The sequence below is a fragment of the Camelus ferus genome, chromosome 14 (genome assembly GCF_009834535.1).
Source record: "Camelus ferus isolate YT-003-E chromosome 14, BCGSAC_Cfer_1.0, whole genome shotgun sequence".
Taxonomy (NCBI): Eukaryota; Metazoa; Chordata; class Mammalia; order Artiodactyla; family Camelidae; genus Camelus; species Camelus ferus.
Window position 1 is genome coordinate 13,997,765 of NC_045709.1, and position 21,899 is coordinate 14,019,663.

At 37.4% G+C, this 21,899-nt stretch overlaps 2 protein-coding genes across 19 annotated transcripts in view; one reads left to right on the forward strand and one right to left on the reverse strand.

Moving 5' to 3' along the window:
- Nucleotides 1-9,404, reverse strand: part of LOC116668556 (translation initiation factor IF-2-like) — a 320,717-nt gene extending 311,313 nt beyond the window's left edge. For 4 of the 5 annotated variants that reach the window (XM_032496291.1, XM_032496288.1, XM_032496289.1 and 1 more), the window contains exon 1: nt 9,058-9,404. In XM_032496291.1, coding sequence (XP_032352182.1) covers nt 9,058-9,391 — 334 coding nt within the window. In that variant the 5' untranslated portion in view covers nt 9,392-9,404. Of the gene's footprint in view, nt 1-5,504; nt 6,413-7,216; nt 7,335-9,057 lie in introns of those variants that run through there. The other variant, XM_032496287.1, reaches the window with a different exon arrangement.
- SUPT20H (SPT20 homolog, SAGA complex component) overlaps nt 9,302-21,899 on the forward strand; it is a 33,294-nt gene continuing 20,696 nt past the window's right edge. For 6 of the 14 annotated variants that reach the window (XM_032496271.1, XM_032496278.1, XM_032496279.1 and 3 more), the window contains exons 1-9: nt 9,302-9,440; nt 11,618-11,713; nt 14,110-14,145; nt 14,780-14,838; nt 15,303-15,370; nt 17,888-18,017; nt 18,989-19,092; nt 21,528-21,644; nt 21,751-21,804. In XM_032496271.1, coding sequence (XP_032352162.1) covers nt 14,781-14,838; nt 15,303-15,370; nt 17,888-18,017; nt 18,989-19,092; nt 21,528-21,644; nt 21,751-21,804 — 531 coding nt within the window. In that variant the 5' untranslated portion in view covers nt 9,302-9,440; nt 11,618-11,713; nt 14,110-14,145; nt 14,780. Of the gene's footprint in view, nt 9,441-9,573; nt 9,722-11,617; nt 11,714-14,109; nt 14,146-14,779; nt 14,839-15,302; nt 15,371-16,346; nt 16,352-17,887; nt 18,018-18,988; nt 19,093-21,527; nt 21,645-21,750; nt 21,805-21,899 lie in introns of those variants that run through there. The other 8 variants (XM_032496281.1, XM_032496274.1, XM_014557556.2 and 5 more) reach the window with 8 other exon arrangements.

Genomic DNA, 21,899 nt, shown 5'->3' on the forward strand with positions numbered 1-21,899 from the left:
ATCTACAAATCCCAAAATCCCAATTTATCCCTTTCTATCTGCTTTCCCCCCATAATCATAAGTTTTATATATCTCTGTGAGTCTGTCACTTTTTTCTAAGTAAGTTCATTTGTGTCCTTTTTTTTTTCTTTAGATTCCACATATAAGGGGTATCATATGGTATTTTTTTTTTCTCATTCTGGCTCACTTAGAATGACGATCTCCAGATCCATCCGTGTTGCTGCAAATGGCATCATTTGATTCTTTTTTATGGCTGAGTAGTAACCACATAGAGTCTTGATGACATTACTTAAAACTGTAAAATGTAGTATATTAGGATATGAGCTACTCAGTATTACACATACATACACAGTAATAATTGAATACATATCACACACATCTATTCTCTCTTAAGGGTGTAGCTAAAAATCAGTCAGAAATGTTGCTGCCTGTCATAAAGAGTTCCTTCGCTTTCTCTCATAGAGCTAGTCACAGTGAACACTGAGATAGGTGATAATACAAGTATATTTCTTTTCAGTGTTTTCTCCAGCTTCTTTCTTAGAATTTATTAGTGGATGAATCTTATTTACAGGCCTTTCAAATAAATTTACAGACCTCTATAGAGTTGACGGTCAATTATGCCCATGGCAGGGGGACTTCAAATAAAGGCAAGCGGTATATTTTCTCTGCCAAGATATATTTAGTTCTGTCGCAGTCAATAAAAAAGAAAACATGGCTGAGTCTTCAATAAAACTTTAGACAGTCTTCCTTCAATATTACACTGATTGAAGTACAAAGGTTCAAAGCCAAAACAGCTAAATATATAGGAGAGAAAATAGTCCATGTTCTCAAGCAATGAAAAATATCAGTCTATCACATACTGCATATTCTTCATTTGACTTCCAATTTTTATAAAAGCAGAAATAAAGTGTAGGTATCTTTCCAGACATTTTGAGAAATTATTGCATACTCACCTGAGGCACTGGTCCTGCCATCACCTTCATCCTTATTTTCTCATTCTCTCCAAACAGCATTCTCTTGTGTTTAAAAAAAAAAATTCCCTTACATAGCTTATTAACTGTCCCTTGAAATAATATCTTTCTTGACAAAATGACACAAATGATCATCCAGAAGAATAAGCTTGTAGGAATCACCAGAAAATCGTTTACCAGTTTATTGTAAAGGACACAGACAAACAGCCAGATGAAGAGGCACACAGGATGAAGGATGAAGGTTCCCAGGTGCAGGAACTTCTGTCCTCATGGAACAGGAGTGCCCTCTGGGCATGTGGATGCTTTCGCCAACCCAGAAACTCCTTCTTTGCCCACTTTTCAACCAAGTTGCTTGGCTTTATTGTTGTTAAGTTGTAGGAGTTCTAAATATATTCTAGATATTAACACTTTATTAGATAAATGAGTTGCAAACATTTTCTCCCAGTCCATGGGTTGCCTTTTCACTCTGCTGACTGTGTCCTTTGAAGAAAAGAAGTTTATAGCAGGAAAGGATTTAAGAGCTGGGGTGACGGAGGGTTGTAGACCACCTGTGTCAACTGGCCTTAACCAAAGGAAAAGCAAACTTTCTCTTATCTTCATGACAGGGGGTACTTTTACAACCTGGTGCTAGGCACCCACGGAAGTGAGGCTCCTAGTCTCCCAGCAGACAATGGGAGATAGGCGCGTATTTCCTTGACGATTACATTTCAAAGGGGTAGCTGGAGGACCGAGGGAGGTTAAGAACTTTTTTTTAAATTACATCTCAAAGGGGCGAAGAAAGAATTTACAAGTTTTCCAAAGTAAATGCTCTAAGAAAAGGGAAGTCATGAGCCTAGAGTCCAGAAAAAGCCTGTCTAAAGCTTAGTCAAGCTGAGAGGAACTGTAAAGCTGGCTGTTTTGTTCAAAATAAAGCACTTGGATGTCAGAGATGAGAAAAACTAATTCCAACACTGGAAACTGATACAATCAACTATACGTGCATTAAAATAAAGGGGAAAAAAAAGAAAAACTAATTCCAACTAGGGGAATCCCAGAAAGCGTCAGAGGTGGTAACATTATGTGGCCTATAAGGCAATGTAAGATTAGCAGAAAAATTACCGAAGACTGAAAATGCCAAGTAAAATACAATTGCGAGACAGAGACAGAGAGAGAGAAATGGTATTTTGTAATGAGATAGGAGGGTACAGCTAGTAAGACACCAGTGTGTAAAAGGAGTTATTGTGAAAGACTCAGCCTGGACACATCGGTGGAATCAGACTGTGGAGGGCCTTACTATCATGGTAAGGATGCAGACATTATTTTGTGGACACTGGGGGTTCACTGGAAAAATTTAACAGCAGGGATAGGGCATGATCTGTGTTTTGAAAGTGTGGAAAGTAGCTAAGCAAGGGGGAGACAGGCAGGAGAGAAGGCGCTGCCTGTTGGGCATCCCTGCTGCCACTGTCACAGCCAGCACACTGGCAGGACAGCAGTCCTTAAGCCTGCAGGTGTGTCCTCCTCCAATACTGCTGCAGCCACCTTCTCCCTGCACTCATCCTCCCCTCTCCCTGAATCCTGTGAGGAGCAGCCTGGGCCAGAAAAGCAGCTGTGACAGGAGCCAAGCATTTGGAAAAGAGGGAGAAAGTGACACTCAAGAAAATAATTCCCACTCAGAACACAGCCAGAGTCAAGTCTTCAATTCTAAAATCTGGGACACACTAATGGGGCGGGGGGATGGGGAGCAGCCCTGACAGCAACCAGGGAAGAATTGTGAAGCCCCTGATGAGGAACCTACATCACAAGTACCAAACTAGCCATATTTGGACACACCTCCAGCACCACCACTGCTGGTCACTGGTGGAAGGGAAAGAGCATTTGTAGAAAGCACGATGCAGAGACTCACTCACAGCCCTGGGATTCTCTTAGCTGTGTGACCTGGACAATTTACTTAAACTCTTTCAAGTCTCATCTTCGTCTGCAAGGTGGGAATAATAAAGGTACTTTCCCCCTATAGCTGTTGTGAATGTTAAATGTAAAGCCCTTAGAACAAGGCATGATACTTGCTCAATAACTGTCATTAAAGAAAAAGTCATTCAGACACTTGTTAAAACTGTAAGGCAGACTTCATTCAGGATTACTCTAATAGGTGTAGGTGTCAAGACTCACAACAGGGGACAGAGACGGGGCTCAACCCCAAACACAATAAGAAAAAGTGGGGATTTATCACCAAGGAGCAGACTGTGAGAGGGGGTGGTCATGGAATGGAAAATTACTAAGAGGAGACATCAAAAATAAGAGAATTCTTGCTAAACCAACTTAACAAGATTCTTGCTGAAGGTAGACCAGAGTCATCGAAAGTCAAGGGTCAAGGATTCTCTCTAAAATGACTTAGCAAGATTCTTGCTAAAACTGTGACATGCAAGGACAGCAAGTGGAAGGGGGTGACAGGAGAGAGCAAGGTCAAGGCCTAGTGGAGAGGAGGGCTCAGAGGAGTCTGACTAACGTTTGGTCAAGGAGAGAGTCTGTCACTGTTAGGCACTATTTAATAACTCACAGGGCTGTGAGAATTATAGGAAAGGATACATATCAAGCATTGAGAATTGTGCTCAATAAACATTATTCTATGGGTAGAGGTATAACTTTTGTAATTAAGATCATTATCTCCAAAGTCAACAGCCTGGACTCAAAGCCCAGTTCTGCTAAGTATCAGCCTCAGTTTTATATCTATAGAATGGGAATTAAAAAAACCTTGTATGGTTCCTATGAGGATTAAATCAATTAATTAGTGTAAACAATAAATGAGTTTTTGCTGCTATTGTGATAATTTGAAGGTTAATGGTATAAGGCAGTTTATCAACCTTTTACTAGTTGATTCTTTTTATCAGGCACTTCTCAGTACCAAACACCCTGCCAGATGCTCGAAGCGGACTTAAGAAATATGGTCTTAACCTTAGGGTGCTCAAGATCCAGCAAAGGAGAAAGATGGTTACTTTCCAGTGTAAGTGCTGACAGAAGGAGACACAGGAAGTCAAGGAGTCCAGAGCTGGAGCACTGATCCCAGGCATAGCAGGACAGTAGGGAAGAAAGGTTAGTGATTCTTTCCCACTATGACACTTAAGCAGAAACACGTAAGGCAACATAAGGTGGGGAGGTGGGAGGGAGGTTATAAACGTATGAAAAGATGTTCATCTTCACTCACAATTAAAGAAATGTGAAATTGAACAAAATCATACTTTCACATGGCCTGGCAGGATCAAGGAGTTTAATAATACACAGTTTCAGTGACAGAAGAAAGAGATACTCTTGGAAGTGTTGATATAAATTCTTAAAGAAATACTCTGCAACAGTATGATGTAGCAAAATTTTAAGTGCTAAACCTTGGATGCAGGAATTCTACTACTTCTACTAACAATGTATTCTACAGACAGAGTCTCACATGGGAGGAAGAAGTTATGTATAAAGATATTCAGTATACTACTCTTTGTAATAGCAAAACTATGTAATAGGAACTATGTACATGTCCACAATAGAAGCCTTGCTTAAACAAACTATGGTATAATCATCCAACAGAATGACTGCACATGCAAGACGGATGTGGTACATCTGTGTGTGTGGATATGGAAAGATTTCCAATTGTCAAGAAGGAAAACCGTATAGACAGGTATGCTCTTTTTCCATTCATATGAAAATCAAAAAGATATATATCCATGATTATGCCTACACATACATAAAAACTTGTATACACACAGAGAAGTAGTGAAAAGTTCAATAAACATACTGTTAACAGTGATTGACTATAGGGAGAGAAATAAGGTATCTAAGGTGGGCCCATAATAAATACTCTGAAAATTTTCAAAGATGCACAAAAGTAGAAAAAAAGGATGCAATGGCCTCCCACCCACCAGCCTCAACAATGATCAATTCATGGCTAATGCTGATTTACCTAAACCCACACCCATTTCCCCACTCTTATCCCTAAGAATTATTTGGAAGCACATCTGAAACATAACTTTTCATCTATAAACATTTCCGTATTTATCCCTGCAGGCTATATCTTTAAAGAATGAAGATTCCTTTAAAAAAAAAAGCAACAGTACCATTATCACAACTAAAAAATAGCAATAATTCCTTAATGTTTTTGAATATGTAATCAGTGTTCAAATTTCTATATTGTCTCGATTTTTGTAGTTTTTTTCAACAATTTCTTTAATCTGTAGGTTCTCCCATCCCTCTCTCTTTTCCATTTGATACATTTGTGAGGAAACACTATTATATATACTGTAGAATTTCCTATACTCTGGATCTTGCTGACTGTAATGTCATTTAACATGTTCCTTTGTCTTTTTTTGGTGGGGGGTAAATAACTAGTTAGATACAAAGAGGCATGACTGAACTTTTTTCAAGACTCCTTCCTAGGTAGTTCTATGTACAGCTGTCAGGAGGAATGTAGTGTCTTGTCGTTTCTCTTTAAGTGATGTGAGTCAATCAATACGTAGATGCCTTAAATCATTTGGAGTTTCAAAATGGTGAAAAAAAAATCTATCAATCTTTCTGCATTTATTAGCTTTTATTCTTCTTTAAAAAGAAATTTCCACTCATTTATTAATTGAATCCCTTGAGGCACTGTGAATTACAAAAACAGGATAAATGCTTAATTCCATCTCTTTACCAGTTTTCATTAGTATTAGTAATAGGAGACACAAATATTTATCTATATCCATATTATATTGTATACTATGTTAAAATAGCAGAATAAAGCAAAAAAAAAAAAAAGGCTAAACTATACTGGTTATCAATTGAGGGAGGGAGGAACAGGACAAGGGAACTGGAAGAGAAGCTAGGATGTTTTCATCCTACCAGCCTGCCCTACGGATTTCACACTTGTCAGCCTCTACAACTGCGTGAACCAGTTCCTTAAAATGAAGGAATGACTCTAGCCAGAGCAATTAGGCAAGGAAAGGCAATAAAAGGCAACCAAATTGAAAGGAATTAGTAAAACTATCTCAATTAACAGATGACATGATCCTATATACAGAAACCTACATAAAACACGCATGCACACACGGGCACACACACACACACACACACACACCTGTTAGCACTAAAAACAAATCTGGCAAGTTTTCAAAGTACAAATCAATACTCAAAAATCAGTTGCTTTTTGATACACCAACAATGAATAACTGGAAAAGGAAATTAAGTAGCAATTTCATTTACAATAGCATTTGCTCTGGACCAAATTATGTTCCCCCAAAATTCATATGTTGGAGCCCTATCCTCCAACATGCTTGTTTTTGGAGAGAAGGCCTAGTATTCTAATAAGAAGAGACACCAGAAATCCTTCTCTCTTTCACCACTATGTGGACACCGAGAGAATGCAGCTGTCAACAAGCCAGGAAGAGAACTCTTACCAGAAACCAAATCTGTCAGCACCTTGATCTTGGAATTTCCAGGTTCCAGGACTGTGAGAAAGAAATTTCTGTTGTTTAAGGCACCCAGTCTGTGGCATTTTGTTACAGCAGCCCCGAGCAAACTAAGATGGCATTCAAAAAAAAAATACATAGGAATAAATTAACTAAGGAGACAAAAGACTTGTATACTGAAAACTACGGAAGATTGCTAAAAGAAATTAAAGAAGAACTAAATAAATGGAAAGACAGCATGTTCATGGATTGGAGGACTTAATATTTTAAGACAACAATACTTCTCAAAGTGATCTATCAATTCAACACAATCCCTATTAAAATCCCAGGCGCCTTTTTTGCAAAAATGGAAAAAGCTGATCCTCAAACTCATACAAAATTGCAAGGGAGCTTAAATAGCCAAAACAATATTGGAAAAGAAGAACAAAAACTGTAGGACTTAACACTTCCCAATTTCAACATGAGTACAAAGCTACAGCGTGGCACTGGCACAGGACAGACATATAGACCAGTGGAATAGAATTAGCAGTCCCCCAAAAAACCCATACATCTACGGCAAATTGAGTTTTGACAAGGATGTCAAGTCCATTCACTGGGGATAAGATTATTCTTTTCAACAAATGGTGCTGGGACAACATGCAAAAGAATGAAATGGAATGCCTACCACACAATGTATACAAAAATTAACTCAATGACTTAAATATAAGCGCTAAAATCGTAAAACTCTTAGAAGAAAACGGGTAAATTCTGTAGAACCAAAACGAAAATGGAGTCACTTGTATTGGGGACAAAATGGAGTTGGACAACACACGTGCAATAAAGAAAAACAAAACTTAGCCTTACCTAATGTAAGTTGCAGGAATTTGCAGCTCTTCTCAGAAATCAGCTGAAGACACCAGTCAATCCCCAAAGACCAAGTCTGTTCATGCCACCTTCGGACTTCCTTGTTCCCCTGACACAACTACCCTGACCCAAGCAAGAAAGTGAAGACAACCCACAGAATGGGAGAAAATATTTGTAAATCATGCATGTGATAAGGGTCTAGTATCCAGAATATATAAAGAATTTATTACTTAAACAACAAAAAGACAAACAACCCAATTTAAAAACAGGCAAACCACTTGAATCGACATTTCTCCAAAGAATATCTACAAATGGCCAATCAATATCAGTAGCCATCAGGGAAATGCAAATCAAAACCCCAATAAGATAGCACTTCATACCTGTTAGGATGGTTACAATCAAAAACAAACAAATGTGTTGGTGAGGATATGGAGAAATCGGAACTGGCATATGTTACTGTCAGTATGTAAAATGTCTCAGCCACTGTGGAAAACAGTTTGATTCCACAAATATGTAAGCAGAAAAGTACCATTTGACCCAGCAATTCCACTCATGGATACTGACAAAGACTGTCTCCTTGACTTAACTTTAGTCAGGCTCCTCTAAGCCCTCTCAGCATCTACTTTAGCATTCGTCTTGTGGCATCAACCAGTTGTAGCAAGAATCCAGCTAGGTCAGATTAGAGAGAAACCCTATCTGGATATCTGAAGAAATTCTTCAACCCCCATCTTTAATATCTGATCACCCTGGTCTGCCTTCAGTTAAGAATCCTGTCAAGTTGGTTTGGCCAGAATTTAGCCCTTACACCTGGTATTTCCTTTTAGGCAATTTCCATTCAATCCTCCCCACTTCCCCCTGCCCTTCACCCGGCTCCTTTGCTATAAATCTCCTCTTGCTTATGCTGTTTTGTAACGGAACCCGGTTCTATACTGAGGTCTCTTTTCCCTATTGCAACACTTCCTGAATAAAATCTGTTTTTACTCCTTTAATTATTGTCAGAGTCTGGTTTTCTTTAACAGTATACACCCAGAAGAATTGAAAACACCGACTCAAACAAATAGCTCCACACAAATATTCATACCAGTACTATTCACGGTAACCCAAAGGTGTAAACAACCCAAATGTTCATCGATGGACAGATGGATAAAATTGTGGTATATACATACAATAAGACAGAATATTAGCCATAAAAAATAATGAAGTACTGATACGTGCTATAAGGTGGATGAACCTGGAAAACATTATGTTAAGTGAAAGCAGACAGACACAAAAAGGTCACATATTCCATTTACATGGAATATCCAGATTAGGTAAATCCATAGCGTCTGAATGCAATTGGTGTTGGCTAGGGTCTAGGAAAGGGAAGAACAGAGTGTAATAGCTTAACAGAGATGATGAAGATGTTTTGGAGCTAGATAGCATGGGTGGGTTTCACAACACTGTAAACGTACTTAACATTACTTAATTGTTCACTTTAAAATGTCTCATTTTACGTTCTGTGAGTTTCACCTCAACAATAATTTTTTAAAAGTTTATAACCCCACGACCAAAGTTGCTTAAAGGTGCAGAATCACACTCAGACATTGCAAAGTGCGCTGGTTACTCCGTTTCTAAATTTTTAGAATTCTTCACTGAGGTGTTTTGTTTTGTTAACATTAAATTCATTGGCACTTGACTGACACACTAGCAAAGGCTGCGAGACTTGGACTAGTAAATGTGGGAACGGTGTTCCCTTCCTTCCATGAGGAGGGGCTGGGCAACAAGGAAAGCTCCTTCCAAGTTTCTTTCACTGTAGGAATTCAACAGCGCTCCCTACCCCCGAAATAACAGCCACACGCTACCTCGCATTTTACGGACCTGGACCTCGGGCCAGCGAAGGCGCTCGTGGGCCTCGCCCCGCCACCGGGCCTGAGTCCAGACGGGCCTCGCGGGGACCAGCCCCAGGCGGGAGGGTCCAGGCATCGAACCTCCTGGACGCGGCCCCGCCTTCCCAGATCCACCACTTCCGCCCGCGGCCGCCCGGCCGCCCGCCCCGCCCAGCGCGCCAGTCGGAAGTGCGGGAGCCGGAACAGGCGGTCGGCGGGGCTGCGGCGCAACGCGGGCGAGAGGGCTTGCGGAGCGAGCGGCGGGCGGGTACGCAGTCTGCGGCGCCGAGCCGAGCTCGGCTCGTCGCATTCCAGCCGAGTCAGCGGCGCAATCATGGGGCGGCCGAGGGCCCCCACAGGTGGGTGGTGGCGAGTGGGAGTGGCGCGCCCGCGGAGGGCGGGGAAGGCGCGCGAGATTCGGGGCGGGGTCAGAGGTGAGCGAGAGGCTTCCCAAGTGGCTTTTCGGGCCTTTCCGGGGCCCGGAGCCCGTGGGAGGAAGACGGCGTCTCCAGAGACGCGGCGGCGGGCTGGGCCGAGCCAGCTCCCTCCCTGCGGTCGCCTCCGTTGCGTCTCGCTGTGCTGCCAAGGCAGGCTTCTCATTTTAGCTTTGACTTTGGGGTTCCAGTTACAGGTATTTCCGGTAACTCGCAAAATTTCGCGTAGCGCTTCTGGTGGGGCGGGTTTCTTGGTGTCCATATTGAATAAAGGCTGGTCGCTCCGCCGTGCGGTTGGGCGTTTTTTCAGGTAAAGCCGAAGTTCTTAACGAAAGCTCCAGCAGTTGGAACTCAGTCTGTCAGGGAAATCAGTGCGATTGATGGCGACGTTTAAAATCGGATTGGTTACTGGAACTCGCCGTGGTTCCTAGGATTTCAGAAATGAACTTGGCGAATAGCTGCCCCTGGAAGCCGTCTCTGATGTCCACCGCAGGGGCGGGGCTGCGTTTTCTGAGTACAGTACATGCAAGTCCCTGGCAGACTCAAAATAGAAAACATTATTAGCGTGATTTTCGGAGGCAGGCTGAGTACGGTGTACGATGCGTGATAACCATGATGTAAAATCAGATCAAAATTAAGAAAAAACTTTATTAGTCTGAGCAGAATCGGGTCCTTATTTTAAATGCTTTGCTTTTGAGATTCTAAAAACGGGTGCTGAATTGAGTAGTCTGAAGGTCGTAAGATTTAGTAGAATCTTAAGGTGAAAAATTGAGGTCTGAATTCTGGTCTAGTGTGATCTTGGGAAAGTCACTTGTTAAGAGAGCATCATTCTGTAAAATGGAGACAATAATTACAAAGGTTTTCTCACAGGATTCTAATAAATTCTGTATACATTCAGAATGTTTGGTTTGTAAGTGGTATACGTTGGGTTTTGTAGTACTTAAAGTCACTAAGCCTTCCTCTCCCCCTCCCCTGCAATTTAGTGACAAGAGATCTAATTTTAAAGTGATTACATTTTGTCAGTACCTAGTGTATCCTCATCTTTAATAGTGGTCAGAAAAATTTCACCTCTACTTAAATTCACTTCAAATCTCCCACGAACTTTTCTAGAGTAGGATGAATGTCCTATTCATTTTTAAAATGATCATTCGTCATTTTTGGTGGTTTGTGGGTTTTTTTTCCCTGTTTTCTCCACCCCCCCCTTTTTTTTCAAACCTGAACTGGCAAAATTGAAGCTTTGGGCTCGCCGAAAATAAACCAAAACAATTTCACACGGAAAATACTGTTTTCTGTCACTTAAAGATGTGCTCAGCTGTGTATAGACACACAGGGGTGGTTAAAAGGAGTTAGGTAAAGAATTTGATTAAAAATAAGTTTTATTTAGCGTTACTCTCAGCAAACATATACCACCTCTGTGGGAGGCAGAGAGGATATAGCAGTGGACTTCAACCTGGCAGCACCTTAGAATCATCTAGGGATCTCCAAAAATGCTGATCCCTGGGCCCTACTCCAGACCAGTTAATCAGAATCTCTGGAGGGTGGATCCCACTTTTTAAAGGTTCCCAAGGCTACTCTATGGTGCAGCTTGGATGAGAACTTGTGTGTTAAAGGAGTGTTTCTTGTTTGCTTGAGGAGGGGAAAGGTTGGAAAGACTGAAGCTGCCTTGGAAAATGTAGCCTGGGGCATTTGGAGGACTATCATTAGAGGACTTTTATCAGCAGGTATGATGAAATGAATGATTTGTAAAGTGACCTGTATAGTAACCAAGACCACGGGACAGGCTGTTGAAATAATCCAGAGTAACAATGAGAGCAACAACTGTGATAACAGAAGAAATAAAAAACATTATTTTCTCTCCTGGATGTTAAATATTTTTAAGAAACTGAATAATGATTTTAACTTGCAAACTGTATTTTGTCATACCTAGTTAAAACTGTACTTTTTAATAAGTGAATAAATTTTGATATGTAAATTTTATTGTTATTTTAAAAATGGTGTTAGAAATGTGTCTAAAATAGTTTTCCTTGTCAGTTACTAAGTAATTTCATCTCTCTTAATAGATTTATGTTAAAATAGAGGTTTTGTTGTTTTTGCTTTTACAGTACTCTAAGATTGATTTCTAAAGATAGGATTTTCACCCCACTTCATCAACACCCATAAGTTTTCTCCTTTTTGGACCCCTATTTCATACCACAATGGTAAGCTGCAGCAAAGTATGTTAGTATCTGTTGTTAAGACTGTTCTTTTCCTTCATTTAGATGAAAATATCTGTATGATACAGAAATATTCTTGTAAGCTCCCCAAGTTACCCTAACTGGGAAATTACTTAGCAATCACATACAATATCTTTACAAAATAGAGCGCTCATCTCTTAATTCAGTGCTACATTATATCCAGGTTACACAGATAATCTATCTGTCCTTATTTTTATGAAGTATTAAAAAATAATTACTAATGCCTACTTTACCATAGTCCAAAACATTGGCAAGAAGGATGGGTATAAATACAGTTTTGGGAGCCACAGGTTTCTCACAGGTATTTTAAAGTTCTCCTAATTTAGATTTTTAAAAAATTTTTAAACAAATGTAACCTGCTTACTGCAAATAATATTTAAGCATTTAAGCAGCATTAATATTAGCCTTCTAATGGCACATGTCTGCTCACCACATACAGTCACTAAGCATACTTAGGGCTGTGCAGTTAACTTTTGCCATTTAAGAATTAAAGACAAAGGAGGAAAAAAAATCACTTTCTGATATTCTAAAGATTCAACAGTATTTGACAATGAGAGAATAAACAAATACCAACCACCATGTTGACTAAACCTCAGAAATCTTTTCTTGGGATCTTGCCTGTCTACCCTTGCCCTATTAGAGAACAGTGGAGTTGTCACAGTTGGGTTCTGACCTCTGCCTTATATTTTGCCTTTATATTGGCTAAGCACTTCCCTCTCGAGTATTTGAACGCAACGGTGAATAAATGATGCTAGTGTTTTATGTATGAGAGTACATCTCACTAGACCTTTTAAAATTTTGATTTCAGAAGATGAAATATTTACTTGAGAAGGCTGGCTGTTTGGAATTGTCCTAGTGTATACATTTGATTGCATAGATGTATATCATTTATTACATTTATTTTTTATAATTTTTTGATAAAACTTACTTTAAGGCTTTATGGGCAAAATAATTAAAACCCTTGTGTATTTGTCAAGAGTATATATGCAAAGTTATGTTTTTATGCTGGAGAATAGTTTATACTCAAGAATCTCATCTTGAATCCTGGGAACTAGTTTCATTGGGAATCTGCCCATAAGATTTTTTAATAAATTAAATTGGTACAAATTTATTTTAACAACCTTTTAAATAATGGCATATTTCAGACTTTTTTTTTTACTTACTGCATTTAGATGTTTGATACTCTTCCCCCTGCCCTCCTGGGATTTTGGTGGGTGTCAGGAATTTTACTCCATGCAACTTGGTAGATTGAATTATTAGAGTCTGCAAATTAAAACAGAAACATGTAGGTTCTTGTAAATAAAAAATGAAAGTTCCGTGCCTCTCAATGAAATTACAAATGACTGTCATTATAAATGAAAAATATTATAACTCTGTGTGATACCCAAACCACAAAACTAGAAAGAGAAATTATTGGTGGTATATTTGCTTAATTTTTTAAAATAGCTAGTATTTTTTATTCTTAGGTATCATTACAAAAGAATGCTATCCAAATGAGGAAGATAGAGTTAATCTTACTTCTCTCTCTTGCCTTATAATAAGGGTCTCTAAGAAATGAATGAGTGAAAAATGGGGACCTACTAGTAGATCTCAAATTGTACATATAATAATACTACTGTGTTTTTTATCAGTTCTAAGATGCATTTGCTTTCACATTTTAATTACTGAATTGATAGTGTGTCTGCAATCAGTGACATCTTACAATTATAATTGGCAGCATATTTTTCTTTCTTAATGTTATCTAAAATAATAATTCAGGCATATAATTGACGGTATCTTAAATTCATTGAAAGATGGTAAGGATAGCCATCATTTATTGATTTCTACTAGGCCCTTACCTAGAAAGATGGTATTATACTTTCTTTATATTATAATAGGAATTTCTAAGTTGATATTAGGTACCAGCATAGCAGCCAGCCAGACACTCCCCTGTCAGATTTTCAGGATTCATAGCAGATTAAGGGAGTTTAGTCTTTGCTTCACTTTAATTGTATTCCTGATGGCCAGTGTGTTTTCCTGAATGATGCTCTTAAATGTTGAAGTTATAAAATGGTAGTAGTTATCATAATTCCAACCCTTGGCCCTAGTATCAGTGGCACAAGCATGGCCAGGGAAGATCATTGTAGCATTTCTTATCTAATTTGTCATCATAATCAAATGCCTGAGACTGCTGTATTTTTTCTTTGTAATATATGTTGAGCATATGATGGAGTGGGTGGAGGAGAGAAATAAAGAAAAATGTTAGACCTGTTTTAGAAAATAAAACACATTTAAACACTTAATTAGAATGTTTTATGTATTACATCATTTTTTATGTGAAAATAACTAATATTACCAAATACACTATTTGCTTTTTACAGCAGCAAGCTTTAGAACTAGCTTTGGATCGTGCGGAGGTGAGGTGTGACTAAGTTACATATTAAAATAGTGTTGTCTTTAATCGACAAAGCTCAGTTTTAAGAGATTTTTGTTTGTGACTGTCAAAGGAGAACAGTAATGTTATTTTAGGATGAGCATGGAAATTTTGCTGTAAATGTATATAAATAACAGGTGATGTTTGGATCATCTGTTAAATTGGAATGCTCAGATGATAATGCTGTGGAACAAAAATTGAATAATACTGTGAAATAAATGTTTGAACAAGGACATAGAATTTCTAAAATTATAGTTTCTGTTTTAACAGATTTTCTAATTGCTCAATTAAAGGGGAAAATAGCTCAGATAAATAGAGTCCTTGTAACTGGATATGCTGTGCATATTCTGAACAGCCGTAAAACATTGCAAATATTTCTGACCTATGAAAATCACAATTGCAAAACTGTATGATTTTACTTATAGCGTGTAAATATTGTGCTAAATTTTATTTAGAAGTTAAGTAGGTTTCCCTACAAGGCATAATTTGATATAAATCAAAGACTTGAGTGACTGAATAGCCTTTTTAGCCTTGCACATGATTTAAATATACTTAAAACAGTTGTCCGTGTGCTAAACAAGAGACAAGCTGTTTTCTTAAACTTTTCTTTTTTTCAGTATGTCATTGAAAGTGCCCGACAGAGACCTCCTAAAAGGAAATATCTATCTAGTGGAAGGTATGAATACTTAATTAATTGTTGAAATCTTTGATTCATTGAAATATGATAGCCACCATTTATTTCATTCTTACTAGACACTGAGCTAGAAATTTTATATTACGGGTACTTTGCATGTACAGCTGACCCGTGAACAACGTGGGTTTGAACTGTGTGGGTTCAATTATTCACAAATGCTTTTCAGTAGTAAGCGCAACAGTACTACGTGGGCAGTGGTTGATTGACTGTGGATGCAGAGGAACCGTAGATACAGAGAGCTAAGTTATATGAGGGTTAACCCCCAAGTTGTACAAGGTTCAACTGTATTAGAAATTTCTCAGTTGATGTTAGCTACCATATCCAGCCCCACTTCACCCCGTTTTTGGGAAATTGGGGAAAAAATTACAGGAAAATTCAAAATAATTTTATTTTATCATTGTTACAGTCACATTATGTTGTATGTTGTCTCTGTTATTAAATTTTAGAAAATCTATATTTCAAAAACTCTATGACTTGTATATCGAAGAATGCGAAAAAGAGCCTGAAGGTTAAGGTAAGTATAAATTTTTTATGTTATTACGGCTTTTGAAATGTAGTGGGAGAGGGAAATTTGAAGAAATTAGATTTGAAGCAGATAAAGATTTATATTTTTGTATGTTAACTATTATTTTTTTCTAACCAGACTCCAGCCAGTTCTGCAGCTAAACCAGAGCTCTGGCTAGTCTGTCACCTGGCAGAGATCACCTTCTTAGGGGGGAGAGAGGAACTGTGTTTACTGAGTAACAGATTGTCTCATTGGGAAGTCAGAAGAAGCAAAGCCACCATATACATTTTCTTCTGTTACTTTTTCCTCCTGTGAAGTTATCTGTAGACTGACAGGAGAAAAGTAACCTATTTCCTCATGGTGATATCCACTGGAAAGTTAAACAACTATTATAAGGACATATAGGAAATGAAAAATGATAATAAAAGGTGAATTTGGTCACGAAAATTTGTTCATGGCCAGGCTAGTTCATTTTTTTTTTAGCATGAAAGTATGGGCAGTAGCAATGTATTGGTTTCTTGATATCTTTTAGACTCTCAGTTGTAAAGGCCTTAAAGGGCTCAAATTAGCTTCTGTTGTCTGTCTTTAATTTTAAAATGAATAACTCTTAGACAGAAAATTAGTGGAATTCCAGTAGTATCTAACCTTTAAAATCTTAAGGAGAAAAATGATTGTGAAACTGAATAAGTCTTATGGTATGTTTTCCGTAAGTTTTATTGAGGTATAATTGACATACAATAAATTGCACAAGTTTGAAGTATATATTTTACAAGTTTTGACTTATTGTTAAAAAAAACAATTTAACTGAGTAAATTTGAAGATCTAATTGACTTTGTTAAACGACTCATGAATCAGGCAGCATCTCATCTGGCAGAGATACTCTGAGGAGTTATATATAACATGGAAGGCTTTTAGTATAAGGCAGGGCAGGACAGGGAAAGAAAGTCAACAGCAAGGAAAAAAATGAGAGTTCATTGGAGGAAAGTAAAAGTTCAGGAGATGACAGCTTTTCAGTGGCTGAGCTGCAGGTGTTTTCCATCGCTAGGGCTGCATCCCTTTTCCATTCACTCTTGCTGGATAAGAAGAAAGTCTTCCTTTCCCCAGTTGGGGAGGTAAAGTAGTTGCATTTCCTCTTTGAGTGTGCAGGGTAATTCTCTTCTTGTTGGGATCAGCAACTGATGTCTTCCCAGTTTGGGGTAATTCATGATGAATGGTGGGACATGAGAACTCCCTCTACAGGCCTTCTCCACTTTAATTTAGTTGAGGTTTCCTTTTATTAACTTTCACAGTATACAACCATAAACTGGCAGTACAGTCAGTATAATGAAGATGTCCATTAATTACCTCAGAGACGTAGCTAAGGTAGGAGAGATACCTAAGTGAAGATTCTAAATTGGGGTTGACAACCATTGTCCAACAGCCATATTAGGCCCACATGTTTTTGTAAATGAAATTTTATTAGAGTCCAGCCACACCCCTTAGTTTGTCTTATCCATGGCCAATTTTGAGATTAAGTAGCAGAGTTGAGTACTTGCAACACAGACCATATACTAGCCTAAAATACTGTCTGGTCCTTTAAGAAAGACATTTTCTGACTTTCCATCAAAGTAGTTAAAAGTTGCTTTGCCTTTTTTTTTTTGAATTTTCAAAATGCAATTTTTTAATCTTATGTTGACAATAGATCAAGAACTTGCCATTTCTTTCCGCTTATTACTGTGTGTATATACATGTTTAATATAAAATACTCAAAACAGATTTGTTTTTTGGGATCCAGTGAAAATAAATGTTCTATTGACTGACATCTTTAACAAACTAAGTTTTTTTTATTTTTGTACTCAAATAAGATTTGATGAAAGGAATTGTAAGCGAGCTTCATTTCAAATCACACATTTCTAAAATAATGGATTTTCATGTATGTGTATTATGTTTCCTGATAGTTTTTTGTTTTGGGGTGTTTTTATTTTTGTTTTGTTTTAGCAAAGTGGTTCCTAAGGAGCTGTTAAATTGAATTTACATAAAATTACTTAAATTGTTCATGTCCCCTTACCAGTTAGATATTTTGGGATTTAACATTTCAGATACTTAGAGCTATTGAACTTGTTGGGATCTAATTTAGGACCATAAACTATTTAAATAATGTGCTTTGTAGCAGTACAACCTAAGAGAATGCCCCAAATTATTTATTTGTATAGATTTATTCTTAATAGAAACTAATTATACATAATATCATGTTTTAAAAAAAATTTACATTTAACAGTTTTTCTTTTAAAATATTTCTAATATTTGCTACTTGTGTGCTCAGAGGTACATACTTTATATTTAAGTATTTTTATTGTTTTATAGGTCACTGGTTTTTCTTTCTGATAATAATTCATCTGCATAAAACATAGTAATAGATCAGAATTAACTTTACATAGATATGGAAGGAGCACCAAGAGATTAATTCAGATCTGGTTTTGTTAAATGATTGCATTATTTATTAAAGTTATGCTGGATTATTTTCATGAGCTCTACCTCTTTTTAAAGCAGAAATTAAGAAGAAATGTGAACTTGTTAGAGAAGCTTGTTATGCAAGAGACATTGTCATGTTTAGTGGTCAACCTATACCCAGGAAATGAGGGATATTCTCTGATGCTCAGGGGGAAAAATGGATCAGGTAAGAACCTCCAGAGGGCAGCAGCCATGAAAATCTCTCTGCTTGGCAGAACGTGCTGTCTTTTAGAAAAGCAGGTTCTTACCCTGCTAAATGAGCTGTCCTTCAGATCAGTTGTGACTTGATAAAAGAAGATTTTGATTCCAAATTTTCCTCCTCTTGATATTTTATTGGAACATTAGAAGTTATTAGATTTCCTGAATTTAAGAAGTCTTATGATTGAAATAGGTCTTTGAAGTTAAATTATAAAAGATATAATTTTAAAGTAATTGTCAAAATTTTCTTTTGTTCTATTGGTGTTTATATATTAAGATAGCATAAGGTGTTTTAAGGTATGTTTTTCTTCTGCATTTTGAATATATTTTGAGTCTGAAGCTTTCAAAGTTAAGCAGATTCACTGTCTTTTGAGTAGTTTTCATATATTAACATTTTATTCCTAATAATGTGAGTATAAAAATAGTTCTAAAATTTACGTACTCTTAGATTTCACTAAAGAGGAGTTTAAGTTTTGATAGTGATGATATTATGGGTTCTACAAGGAACTTAACCTAGTTAAGAAATTTTTCTTATATTGGTTATTAATTGTAAAATGTAACAGTGAGAGAATTATATTCTATAAGTGATTATTTTACAGAGGCAATGCCAAATTACTATTCCAATTTCCAGATTTTATTAAGCAGTCTTCAGGGAACTTTTGGTTAACAGATGTTAGAATTTTATCATATTCTGTTTATTGTGCAACTGGCTGTGATTTATATTGTGATTGTTGTGCCACATGTTTTTCCATAATATGTTAGGTGTTTTTCTCCTTTCTGGTCTAAAATTGTATATAGTTTATCAAGCTTTTCAGCAGTATATAAGGTGATTTATTTATAAGACTTAAATAAAGGACTTCAGGAGAGCTTTTGGCTTTATTCTCTTTACCTTTTTGGTGAGCTTTATCATTTTCAGAAACTTTATGTTTTGAAATTAAGATTCTGAGACCATTCGACTGCCTTATGAAGAAGGGGAATTGCTTGAATACTTGGATGCAGAGGAATTACCTCCTATTTTGGTTGACCTCCTGGAAAAATCTCAGGTACAAAGTTTGTCTCTTAAAATGTCCTTAATTTTCCACCTGTATGTTTTATGATAAAGAATATTTAGTTATGTCCTCAACAGTGGTTGGAACATGAAATGAGATATTACACATAGTTATATGAAAATTGGTTTATTGTGGGATATTTATCCTTTAAACTGTACTGAAATGTATATATAGATTTAGTTGATTTTTCTAAAATTGCTGTAACAATTAGCTCATCCACTGGAAATATCCCTATAGCTACAATCAAGAAATTATGGTGAGAGAGGGTATAGCTCAGTGGTAGAGCACATTCTTAGCATGCATGAGGTCCTGGGTTCAGTCCCCAGTATCTCCATTAAAATATGTAAATAAACCTAATTACCTCCCCCCCAATAAAAAAATTTTTTAAGAAAAATAGAAATTACGGAAGAAACTGCTTACACCCTTGGGTTCACCCCAGCCATACTGTGGTCCTTTACTGAGGAAAAAGAAGCCATCAGGTGCAACTTCCCCTAGCATCCCCACATCTCTGTCCACACTTTCTGCCTGCCTTCTTGTCAAAATGGATGTTCCTAAGGCATCCTCTCCACTTGAATTCTGGATCCTTCTCCTCCTCATCAAGGATTTACAACTTTAATCCTTCTCTCTTCTATTTATTTTCCTCTCTCTGTTAGATAAAAAATAGAAGTGTACTGTACCATCTCAACTTTTTTAAAAAATCCTTTTCTGTTGTCATCTTAATTGGTCTCTTAGCAAAGTTCAGTATAAATGACTACTTCCTCTTTGAAACACTCTTCTTTCAGCTTCTTAGTATCACCTTCCTGGTTTTTCTCTTATTCTTTCAGTCTTTTTTGCTGTCATCTCTGTTCCCCTGTAAATATGTTCAGGGTTCAGTCCTAGGCACTCTAGTAACACCTCTCCCTAGATGGTCTCAAACAGCTTCATGAGTTTAAAAAAATGACGTTTAGTTCCTTGTTCCTTGCTTGTATCTCACTCAATGACCATTCCACCAAGCTCCAGACTTTTTTTTTTTTTAATTTTAACTAAGCCCTGGAATGTTTACTATGATATATAATAGGTTCTTCAAAGTTACCATAACAGAACAGAACTTTTTATTTTTACCCCGCAAGCCAGTTCCATTACCAGTCTTTCCAGTCTAATGGATGACTCTGCTCTCACCTTCCACATTCAGTCCATCAGCAACTGTCAACTGTACCTTCAGAATATATGGTCTTGACCTTCTATAGTTACCTTGCTGAACTTCCTGTTTTCATTCTAGAACCCCAGAAATCAATTTTCCACAAACAACCAGATTAAGCTTACAAAACAAAAACAAAAAAACCAAAAACCAAGAAGTCCCCTGCTTAAAGTTCTCCAGTGTCCTCTTGCTGTACAGAACCCCTGTGTTTCTCTTTGTCTTCACCTCCTGGCTCTCATCCGCACTCAGTGCACTCCAGCTATCCATGCCTTCTTTCCATACTAAAACACACCAAGCTTATTCCTGTCTTACTCATCTGCTGTTCTTTCTATCTGGAGTCATCTGTCCAGATGTCTGGCCCTTTGTTGTGATTCAGATTTCAGCTGAAAGTCACTCCCTCAGAGAGTTATTATCTGAGCACACAGTCTAAATTGGCCCCTCCCTATTTTATTTCCTTTATAGCATTCATTATCTCACATTATCTTGTTTATTTGTCGCATGTTTATTGCCTGTCTTCCCACTCTGAGAGCAAGTACCTCACCACTTTATCTGTGGAGCTTCTTGGATAGTGTGTGGCACACAGTTCACGTTGCAGTGGCTCAGTAAAAACTGGTTAAAAAGCATGAGCATAGTAACAACTGATAAGTTGGAGGTCATGGTAGCCACTTGAAGTTCTGAATGGGTGAAAAACACCAGGACCATAAGCAACTGTGGCAAGTGATAATTAGCAAGACTTGAGTGATAAAAGATTCTTAGGACTAAAAAACAGTACCTTTAACAGAAGACTATTTGAATTAATGTTAGTTTTCTTCCTTGTTATTTTTCTTCCTCTTATTAGTAAAAGTTGTCTTCTGGGAATTTTAGCAAATCAGTAAAGCAGATGTGTCCATAAGCTGAAACTCTGGCATGGTTATTGACAATTTATAACAGTGACAAAGTTAGCAGAGTACAACAGTGAGCCACTGAGCGTCAGAAAGAAGAGCAATTCCAGTGACCTGTAACATTCATAGTATATAAATGCCAAATGTCAGTCTGTAACTAGGAAACAGCATTACACTGCTTCTTGAATCATAGTGATAAACATAAAACAGTTCCTTCAAAAGGGTGTATGTGGTGGTAAATCCACCAAGGAATTCCGTTTAAGAACATGTGAGTGGTCAGTGTGAGATAAAAAACCTGAGCATTCAGTATAAACCCACTTGTTGAGACTTCTGAAAAATGACATTTACTTAAATATTTTCACCCAAAACAGGTTAATATTTTTCATTGTGGATGCGTCATAGCAGAAATACGTGACTACAGGCAGTCCAGTAATATGAAATCTCCTGGTTACCAAAGTAGGCACATTCTCTTACGTCCAACCATGCAGGTAAGGAATGTTTAATTAGGTATTATTTCAGGTTTTATTTATTAAATGTCTTCATATGCTTGCATGCCTATACATTAATATGTTTTTAATTTTTTTTTTCTTCTAGACTTTAATCTGTGATGTACATTCAATAACAAGTGATAACCATAAATGGACCCAGGTTAGTTGTTCTGTTTTTTAATCCGAAACAGGTAATATACAGGATGAAACAATACTTACTAAGTTAAGCAGAATGTATTTTCTGCTCATAATTTT